We start from the raw sequence: 11135 nt of genomic DNA, 5'->3' as shown, positions 1-11135 counted from the left end.
CAGTACGAGCTCTTGTGTTCTCTGTGGGGAGAGATCAGACTACGGTGAGAGAGAGGGCCGGTAAAGGCTCTTGTGTTCTCTGTGGGGAGAGATCAGACTACGGTGAGAGAGCGGGTAGTGTAGTGGTTAAGGAGTTGGGCTAGCATGCAGTTGCCAGAAAAATGATGGGTTCAATTCCTGGCTTCCACCCTTCTACCCTTGAGCAAGTTACTGAACCCCGAGTTGCTCCAGGGACATTGGCCCTCGTAATGTAATGGAGATTGAGATATGTAAGATGCTTTGGAGGAAAATATATTTAAATGAATACATGTAAAAGTTCTCTGTGTGGGAGGAAACAAATGATCTGCACTCATGACTTGAGTGGATTGTTAAAGGAGTTTTCACTTAGATCTCTGTTTTTCCAGGTCACCGAGTAGCCTACTGTCGTTATGGAAAAAAACGGAAACAATCGTTTTTTACCTTGCTCGTGTTGCTACAGCCAGCAGCTAATGCAGCCAGGGGGCATGTACATAGGAGCTCACAGACATGCCCAGGGTTTACCCTGATTATGAACTTGATATAGCCTATAACCTATATTATTATAACCTACATGAATTCCTGGCCATGATAATCATATGCTGAAAATGTGAATATTGGATATGTTCAGTCTATGACCAGCCGTTATGCCCTCACCAGATGTCATTGATGACCTGTTCTCCCCTCAGCAGATGTCTGTGATATTCACCATGTCATTGATGACCCGTTCTCCCCTCACCAGATGTGTGTGATATTCACCATGTCATTGATGACCCCTTCTCCCCTCACCAGATGTGTGTGATATTCACCATGTCATTGATGACCTGTTCTCCCCTCACCAGATGTGTGTGATATTCACCATGTCATTGATGACCCGTTCTCCCCTCACCAGATGTGTGTGATATTCACCATGTCATTGATGACCCGTTCTCCCCTCACCAGATGTGTGTGATATTCACCATGTCATTGATGACCCCTTCTCCCCTCTCCAGATGTCTGTGATATTCACCATGTCATTGATGACCTGTTCTCCCCTCAGTAGATGTCTGATATTCACCATGTCATTGATGACCCGTTCTCCCCTCACCAGATGTGTGTGATATTCACCATGTCATTGATGACCCGTGGCGCAACATCGGCTTCACGTCCACGTTCCCCAGCTGGCCCAGAACGGACGGCGCCCTGGCAGAAGGCTGGTACCGCTTCACTGGCGTCGGCGGAGATGTCCTGTTCGAGGGCTGCCCCAGTTCTGGCGCTGGTGGAACCAAATACCCGCTGTCCCTCTGTGGTGGGGACACCCACCCTGGCCTGGCTGATGGGGTCAAAGCCATGAGTTTGTGTTGCCCTGACAACTGCCAGGGGGAAGAGGAAGTGAACGTGCTGGCCTGTCCTGCAGGGTTCTACCTCTACTACCTCTATCCTACAAGCAAAGGCTACGTCACTCGTGAGTGAATTTTGGACATTTTTTTTTATTAATGCAATCTATAGTACTGACAGCACACACAATCGGTAGATATATTTGAGTTTATTTCAAATACATTTTGATTATTTACTATAAAAAAACACAATACTTTACACAAATGCTCTTATTTTTAATATTATTGGCACTACACCTGCACCACTACAGTACATGGGAAAGAGGAAGTTATTGTACTGAATCAAACTATGGCAGCTACACAGTCTCAGAGAATGAGATCTCCTTCTGATCCTTTACAGTCCCGGGGTCACCAGACTACCTGGGTCGTTTTTGCCCCTAAGTATGTTTCGACAATGCAGGGCACCCCATTTGCTGCCATGCAATCCTTTCTGCACGTGTCTCCATTGTCCTATATCTCCAGGTCACAGGTCGTGTGATGTGGCGGTCTGCGGTGTGAACGCTCAGTGTGAGGACGGCAGTGGTGGCTGTGTGTGCAGCCCTGGTTATGAGATTCCTACAGGGACTCTACCAACAGGAGACTCCTATGGGTGTGCAGGTAAGATGTGCTCCCCCTCTTGAGTTGGGTTCGTGGTTTAAACGTAAACTCCTGTAGCGAAAGTCACTGTTTTCTATTTAGGACTGGCCTGGAATTGAGGTTTTTTAAAAGGAATAAATAAATAAACCGTGTATCTGATGCGAGTGCATTATGGCACTATAATCAAAATGAAAAACTAATGTCAGCATTACTGTCCTATAGTTATGAGATGTAAGCTATGCACTGCTGTGATTTAAATATTATTGTATCACTGTTACAACAATGGCTTATATTCATGGTCAAGTGCTGCATAATTGTGACATTTGTGGTCATTCACAGATATAGATGAGTGTGCAAGAGACAGTTCTATATGTGGACCCAATGCTCGCTGCAGCAACACCAATGGGAGCTTTAGCTGTATCTGTAACTATGGATACCAGAAGCCTCCTGGAGTGACAATCGCCAATGCTACAAACCCATGCCAAGGTAATGCCCATAAAGACTGATGTACATGACATGTTGTGGTCTTGGAGCCGGGGGGCAATGACTAGACATTACAAGAAATTGTAAAAAAAATTAGACTGAATACAACAGCCCTTATGCAAAATATGATTCTAAACATTATTCAGACAGCACATCCAACATACACTACAAACATGTATTGTCAGTATTGTTTCATTGAAGCCGAATTGTTCCAATTGTGTTCACGTTTTTGCGTCAACACTTCGTGTAACTCGAACCTGCAAGAAAGGTAGACGGTTCTCTGTCCTAGTGAATGTGTAAAGACCTTGATTCTGTCATTCTGGAGGCAAACTATTCCATCCCTGTTTCTTGTTCAGATGTAGATGAGTGCTCGGAGCGGCCCGACATCTGTGGAGCCTGGCGGGTCTGCGTCTTGCTCCAACACCATCGGCAGCTTTCACTGCACTTGTAATGAGGGCTACATTCCCTGCAAAGGCAAGCAGGCAGTCTTCGTCTTTTAGCAAGTGTGGCAGGACAACCAGCAGTATAATTATAATTCTGTTGCTAATGAATGTTCTGTCTTACTTACTAAAATATTAATTTCTGTTCTTTAATGTGTTTTGTCGGTGGTGGTGGCGTTTTTTTCTGCCTGTCGTTGTTTTCAAAAGCTTACAAATTCAAGTAGGCTATGATGATATGTGTTGGATGACAGTTGCTTCCTGTCAGTGTCATATGCTGTATTTAATGTTTACGACAAATAATATGACCAGCTGTATTTATGTTTTTAGCCTGGAATGCATCCAGCCCTGAGATCTGTAAGGTAAGTGATGAACCACTTTTAGATGTTGAAATACTGTAAAAGATGAACATGTATTAATATATGAAGAGTGAAAGTAGTATTATTGCATTGTCATAGGGCAGTATTAGCGTTAGCATGCTCTACCACCACACAGGTCCCATATCAGAGTAGTATTATTGTGGGTAGCCATAGGGAATACCACACACAGCTCCCATATCAGAGTAGTATTATAGGGGGTAGCCATAGGGCATATACAGTACACACACAGGTCCCATATCAGATTAGTATTAGTGGGAGTAGCCATAGGGCATATATACCACCACACAGGTCCCATATCAGATTAGTATTAGTGGGGGTAGCCATAGGGCATATATACCACCACACAGGTCCCATATCAGAGTAGTAATATTGGGGGTAGCATAGGGGTCACCACACAGGTCCCATATCAAAGGGGACGCAGAGAGATCATTTCTCATCTCTCCCTCTCCCACTATGTTCCTGCTCCTCACTATCAGAGACAACGAAGTGCAGTTAGTGTCTAACCAGGAGTGCAACACAAAAAAAGCGGAGTGTGCACGTTTGAAGGAAACATTTACGTAGTGCAATGTGAACAGTATAGACAGTGCAGGGTTCAAAGTTCAAAGTTAAGTCTCTTTTACATACTGTGTATATAGCATTGTCGTCTGTGTCCCTGTCTACTGTGCAGGCTGCAGCTGAGATGGTAGATGAGATATTTGATAAAGGTCGCCAAGGCCAGGTCCTGCATGCAGATGACCTCTTCAGGTCGACAGAAAGTCTGATAGCTGAGCTGGTCCAGCCTACTGTCCACCATCACGTCACAAACATCATCACCAACAGCACAGGTGTGTATTTATTCTTGCCACAGAATCGTAGATCAGAATCAGAATCTAGAATCAGAATGAACGATCAGAGGGCTGATGATGATGCAAGTAGCTGAATTCCCATCCAATGTTTTGATGCGAATTCTAGCATTCACATACATTTTCTGAAAATCTTAGTCAAATAATTAACTCAATAACTCACCATTTATTTTAACAATATAATTGCGCTATATCGTTGGCATGAAAGAATATACATTATTAATTTATCTGAGGTGGTGGAAATTCGTTCCTCCCCGTTCCCCCACACTTTAACCCCTGACTGTATATGACCCATGCATGTCTCCTGTGGTTCCCTCAGAGGTACAGATCATGAGTGTTGGGCCAAATGCCTCCCGGTCAGGGCTCTCACACCTGACCACCACTGATGTCACTCTGGACATAGACCTCCATGGGATTGCAAAGAACTACAACGGTATGTCCTTTATTATGGAGGGGAGTGGTGCCCCATCGGGGAAATTCTGGAAATATTATGTTGTATTTCTCCTTTTGTATATTATGTTGTATTTCTCCTTTTGTAAGTTTAAAGTTCCTTTTCGATTACGAATCTTCACCAAATCAGGGAGAGAGTATGTGCACTTTTACTGTTTGTGCTTTGAACAAATTGGAATCAGTGGTCTTTGAGCATAAAGAACATTATTCTCTGTTTAGTCATCATGACGTCTCAACTGATATCCACGGCCCTACCCGATGGAGGATATCGTCAATCACCTTTGTTTGTGTCTCAGGTTCAGCGTCCATTGCCCTTGTTGTGTACAACAACATGGAGGAAGTCCTCAATGCCAGCCTCTTCCGCTCAGATGACTATACAGTAAAGAACACAATGATGTCCAAAGTAGTATCAGTCATCTCGCCCAAGACCCTGAACAACACACTGCCAAACCCAGTCAACATTACCCTACGCCATCTGACAGTAAGCCTGCCATGCAGATTAAAATGTATGTATTGTCTGCATTTAGTACTGAGTGTCCATATTTAAAAAGATCTTCTCCCATTGGTAGACTGAAATGGATGATGGCTGATAAAAGCCGCTGTGAAGATCTTTGCACAACCTGGGATGATTAGTGTGTGAACAACTCTTGTGTTTCTATACTATCAAAATTAACTTAAAACGATGATGCCAAAACTAGATGTCCATAAAAAAAAATACATAGAAAACTGATCTGCATGGGAAATATGATGATCCAACCCAAAGTGAAAACAACATTAAAAACTACTGCATGCTGTTGCTTGCAGAATGTGTGTGTGTGTGTGTGTGTGTGTGTGTGTGTGTGTGTGTGTGTGTGTGTGTGTGTGATAATGGATCAGCCTGGGTTACATTGCCAAACCCGCCATTGGGAGTCCGCATTGCTTTGTATAAGAATGTATATGTGAATGTGCATTTGTGTGTGTGAGTGTGATAATGGATCAGCCTGGGTTCCATTGCCCATGGAGTCCGCGTTGGTTTGCATATAAACGTCTGCTAAATACCAGTCAAGTTGTAAAATCTAAATGAATGTGTCTGTCTAAACCCCTGCTACCACTAGGAGTCAGGCCCTGAGGATGAGCCTGTGTGTGTGAACTGGAGGGCGAGTGTGTGGATGGTGGACAGCTGTAACGCCTCCAGAACCAACTCCACACACACCGTGTGCCCCTGTGAACACCTGTCCACCTTTGCACTGATCATGCAGACACACAACACTCCCAAGGTGACCCGAATTAATTGCTGTGTGTTTGTGCTGTTGTAAGCGCATGGGTTATTCTCTCTTTTCAGCAATTAATTAATAGTAAATAAAAATACTTAGTTGTTTGTTTTGTACTACTGTACTATGGACAATTACAAGGCAATTATGATTGATTGATTGATTGATTGATGGATTGATGGATCATTCACTTAATCACTCACTGAAGAGTACTTATGTATCTTCACGTAAACAAAACTAATCTGATCTCCATATGTGGTGTTCTTCCCAGAGAGACCCAGTCCTGGAGCTGGTGAACACGGTGCTCGTGGTGGTTGGCCTCGTGTTCCTGACCCTGGCCGTGTTGACCTTTGCCCTCTGTCCCTTTAACGGCCGAGTGACCAACGCGGCGCGTCTGAACCTCTGCGTGTGTCTGCTGCTAGCCCACCTCCTCCTGCTGCTCTCCCAGCGCTTCCTCCACCTCATCCGACCACACCAGGTGCGCTAGGAGACACGTCTCACACAAGGTGCGCTAGGAGACACGTCTCACACAAGGTGCGTCAGGAGACACATCTCACACCAGGTGCGCTAGGAGACACGTCTCACACAAGGTGCACTAGGAGACACGTCTCACACAAGGTGCGTCAGGAGACACGTCTCACACAAGGTGCGTCAGGAGACACGTCTCACGCAAGGTGCGCTAGGAGACATGTCTCACACAAGGTGCGTCAGGAGACACGTCTCACGCAAGGTGGGCTAGGAGACACGTCTCACGCAAGGTGGGCTAGGAGACACGTCTCACGCAAGGTGCGCTAGGAGACACGTCTCACGCAAGGTGCGTCAGGAGACACGTCTCACGCAAGGTGCGTCAGGAGACACGTCTCACACAAGGTGTGCTAGGAAACACGTCTCACACAAGGTGCGCTAGGAGACACGTCTCACACAAGGTGCACTAGGAGACACGTCTCACGCTGGTCTTGGACCTGAGGAAAGACTTACTGGATGCTTCTGAGACACCCCGAGTTGCTGTGGGGAGAATGGCATATAATGTAATATAATTTGGATAAACATTTGGATAAAAGTGTCTGCTAAATGAGTAAATGTAAATATGTACATCTCATGTCGGTCTTTAGCGCTTGAGGACAGAGTAGGGCAGACCTGGAGCCTGGTGTTTAACCCATTTACTCCTAAAATGGTTGCTAAAAACGCCTATAGAATCCTATGGGATTCTAGACTAAATAACCTTATACTAAAAATTGTCAACGTCTACCAAAATGTAATATCTAAGCCTCTGTAGCACCTAGAAACATGAAATAAAATGCATGCTGCGCTACGCAGCAACCAGCGGGAGATTCAATGTTGCGCTATGCAGCAACCGACGGGAGATAGAATGTTGCGTCGTGCAGCATTCGGCGCAAATGGGTTAAGATGAAAGAGAGTCAGATTGGTTGCAATAGTGTTTTAGTTCTTAATTTAATGGACTTCAGTCAAGAATGATTGTCTTTTCATTCCATCATTTCACGTTGGTTTTGGACCTGAGAAAAGACTTACTGGATTCTTTTGTTCATCTTAATTTTATATAGTGCGTCAAGAATTATTTAACTTCCCACCAGCCTTATGATGTAACAGTGTTTTAGTTCTTAATATAATAAACTTCAGTCAGTTCAGTAATGATTATGTCTTTTCCTTCTACCATTTATATTCCACCTTCCCAAAATAGCTTAGGGCCTATTCAGACCGCAAGCATGGCGACTGCGTGTTAGATGAGTTACCTGTCCGTTTTCATTTCGGTGACCGTGCTAACTGATTAGAGCTTGCACACTGCCTGCGTGTTTCTATTCAAAAGAGACAGTGAAGAGATGTTTTACAGTAATAGGCAGACTGCCTGCCTGTTGGAAGCGTTTCCATTCAAAAGAGACAGTGAAGAGATGTTTTACAGTAATAGGCAGACTGCCTGCCTGTTGGAAGCGTTTCCATTCAAAAGAGACAGTAAAGAGATGTTTTACAGTAATAGGCAGACTGGCTACAGCAGCGCCACATCAGAGATGTTTCTGTTATGAATGCACATATAAAATGTGTTGCCACGGAACACAGACAGAATATACACGACACATTTGCAGTCTGAATAGGCCCTTAAAAGTAGTAGTAGCAGGAGTCATCAATCATTGAGCAAGAGAGGGCAGAGCCTGTAAGACCTTTGAGAGAAATTGAGAAGAGTGATTTATTTTCCTGCAGTGAAACCATGCATCATCCATGCAGCAACTAGCAACTAGCGTCGGTCATATTATGCACCGCTATGGTATATCTATATAGCGTCGGTCATGTTATGCACCGCTATGGTAGATCTATATAGCGTCGGTCATGTTATGCACCGCTATGGTAGATCTATATTTTGGTTGTATTTTTATTCTACTGCGTCCTTCCCCCCAGGTGTTGTGTAAGGCGCTGGCGGCGCTCCAGCACTTCCTCTTCCTGTGCTGTTTCCTGTGGATGTCCATCGAGGCCCTGCTGCTCTTCCTGTCCGTCAGGAGGCTGAAGCGGGTCAACTCCCACCCTCGGGCGGGGCCACACTGGGCATACAACCTCCTGATTGGCTACGGCATCCCTCTGGTCATAGTGGGCGTGTCGGCCAGCGTGTTCCCTGATGGATATGGGAGCCAGCAGTAAGTCTGATGACAGGGTAACGTGGGAATGGCTGGTTATGTAGCACGTGGATTGACATACTTGTACCAGTGCTTTGCTTTGAGAGCAACACACACCTTTAACGGGTAGTCTATCCATATCCACACCATGCTTATCCTCAACCCTAAAGCATACAGCAGCTAGACACGTTGGAGCACAATAGTCCTCTCTCCTAAAAAGGGTAACTTCAGGCTTTACAGTACAGGACCAGTATTAATGAATGAATTAATTAATGTGTTAATTTATACATCATGGAGCAATGGTCTCATGGATCCAAGAGCTTTTATCTTTTCTGTAGCCAAGACAGTTAACTCAGTTAACTCACTAGACAAGTTGGAGCACAATAGTCCTCACCCCTAACAAGGGTGACTTCAGGCTTTCCAGGACAGGACAACAGAAATTAAATGTTTTCATTGCATTTCATTCATTCATTCATTTATACAGTATAGACATGCTGCATTGTCCAAGAGCTTTTATCTCCCTGTAGCCAACACAGGTCTCCTCCAGTTCCTGTTTTTCATATGCTGTTTCATATTTCTCACTCACTCACTCTCTGTCACACAGGTGCTGGCTACAGGTTGATTACGGATTCAACTGGAGCTTTCTTGGACCCATGTGCTTCATTCTCACAGTGCGTACTACTATTGTAACCAAATTACATGCAGTTTTCAGGTCAGGAATGGTCCAGTAATATGTATAGCATTGGGGCTAGCTGGTTAAAGGAGCAGAATTTTATTTTGACCGGGATTTTAAAGGATTTAATAGTGCAACTCATTGTATGCCTCATATTTAGTATTGTTTATCTTCTCATGGACTAGATGGAAATTGGGTAGTGGGAAATCTTGTTCAAAGCATCTCTTCTGACCTGAGTACAGTACACAGCCCCATGCAGATTAACCTAAAACACAGATGTGTTCTCTGGTAAGCTGCTGTCTATTGCATTGTGTGTTTTTAAGGGGAACATCATTCTCTTCATCGCTATCCTGATTAACGTCCATTTCACTCTGAAAGAGGCTCGCAGCAATATCTCCAAGCTCAAATACACCAGGTAATAAACACTCTCTTTCTCTCTGTAGTTATCTCTCACTCATAAATACACACACACATACTGTGTATATTATGAATACAGTACATACATACTTCATTCTCTCGCTCTCTCGATTTCACTCTCCACACACACACACACACACACACACACACACACACACACACACAGATACACAGAGAGAGACACACACACACACACACACACACACACACACACACACACACACACACACACACACACACACACACAGATACACAGAGAGAGACACACACACACACACACACACACACACACACATACATTCAGCAATCCCAGGTGGAGCTCACTCTGATTATGGACTTATTCTCCCCTCTGCCACAGGCTGCTTCTGTTTAAAATCATGGCTCAGTTCATCATCCTCGGTTGCCCCTGGATACTGGGCATGTTCCTCTCCAGCAGCAGGGTTCTAGAGGTGCTCTTCCTCCTCTTCACCTCACAGCAGGGCACCTTCATCTTCCTCGTCCACTGCCTGCTCAACGACGAGGTCAGACAGTTGTCTATTTGTTACGATGATGATGGGGTAGGAAATGAGTGGGGCTTTGAGACAGAGAGAGAGAGGAGAGAGAGAGAGAGAGAGAGAGAGAGGAAGGGAGAGGAGATGAGAAAGAGGAAAGGTTGAGTGTAGAGATGGAGGACTGGTTAGAAATCCTCATCTTCATCTTCCTCATCCATTACCTTCTCGTCTATCTAGGTCAGCTATATCTCACAGCTGTCTCAAGCCCTTTCCTGCATCTCTCTGTTCTAGTGGTAATAATGATCGATCATGATGATAATGATCTGTCAGTGTCTCTTGTGCAGGTGTGTCGGCAGTATGCCCGGTGCTGATGTGCCCTCACCGTGTAGTGCAGTATGCCCCTGATGCGCCCTCACCGTGTAGTGCAGTATGCCCCTGATGTGCCCTCACCGTGTAGTGCAGTATGCCCGGGTGCTGATGTGCCCTCACCGTGTAGTGCAGTATGCCCCTGATGTGCCCTCACCGTGTAGTGCAGTATGCCCCTGATGCGCCCTCACCGTGTAGTACAGTATGCCCAGTGGTGATGTGCCCTCACCGTGTAGTGCAGTATGCCCGGTGGTGATGTGCCCTCACCGTGTAGTGGACTATGCCCGGTGCTGATGTGCCCTCACCGTGTAGTGCAGTATGCCCCTGATGCGCCCTCACCGCGTAGTGCAGTATGCCCCTGATGTGCCCTCACCGTGTCCGTGTCTCTCTTGTTGTGCAGGTGTGGCGGCAGTATGCCCGGTGGTGGACCGTCAGCGTGCCCTCCAGGGGACACCTGGTCTCCACGGCAACCTCCTCTGTCAGCCTGAACAAAATCATGAGCATGGTGTGAATTATAGTGGAGGGTTGACCACTCCATTTCAGAATATGGGCATCCCAAAGAAGACCAAATAAATAATTGGGTGAAGGGGCTAAACATTTACACTCAGTGTACTTTTTAATGTGTGTCAGCGGTACTGTCTATATTATTATTGTGTGTACCTTCAGAAAAAGCCCACCCTCATTACATCACAGTTATAACCACAGACTGTAAAAATATAGATAGATGTACAGGTTATAACTTACATTACCAGCACTCG

At 45.2% G+C, this 11135-nt stretch overlaps 1 protein-coding gene across 1 annotated transcript; it reads left to right on the top strand.

The window, feature by feature from the left end:
• Positions 1-3946: 3946 nt before the first annotated feature.
• LOC143118827 (adhesion G protein-coupled receptor E3-like) lies at positions 3947-10888 on the top strand. Its single transcript, XM_076279982.1, has 11 exons — positions 3947-4091; positions 4429-4542; positions 4856-5040; positions 5654-5815; positions 6081-6287; positions 8219-8451; positions 9035-9101; positions 9427-9518; positions 9879-10041; positions 10435-10545; positions 10778-10888. The coding sequence occupies exons 1-11, from the start codon at positions 3947-3949 to the stop codon at positions 10886-10888; spliced, it is 1590 nt and encodes a 529-aa protein (XP_076136097.1).
• The last annotated feature ends 247 nt before the right edge of the window (positions 10889-11135 follow it).

This window comes from Alosa pseudoharengus, unplaced genomic scaffold (genome assembly GCF_046254945.1).
Source record: "Alosa pseudoharengus isolate Yale_2024_CS ecotype anadromous, Long Island Sound unplaced genomic scaffold, YU_APseudo_1.1 YU_APseudo_1.1_scf_1, whole genome shotgun sequence".
NCBI lineage: Eukaryota > Metazoa > Chordata > Actinopteri > Clupeiformes > Clupeidae > Alosa > Alosa pseudoharengus.
The sequence above is the reverse complement of the archived record's forward strand: the minus strand, read 5'-3'. Positions and strand labels throughout refer to the sequence as shown.

Coding starts and splice junctions, on each gene's coding strand:
- LOC143118827 (XM_076279982.1), top strand. CDS start 3,947: ATGGTAGATGAGATATTTGATAAAGGTCGCCAAGGCCAGGTCCTGCAT. Junction 6,288..8,218: donor ACCTCATCCGACCACACCAG/GTGCGCTAGGAG, acceptor CCTTCCCCCCAG/GTGTTGTGTAAGGCGCTGGC. Junction 8,452..9,034: donor GATGGATATGGGAGCCAGCA/GTAAGTCTGATG, acceptor TCTGTCACACAG/GTGCTGGCTACAGGTTGATT.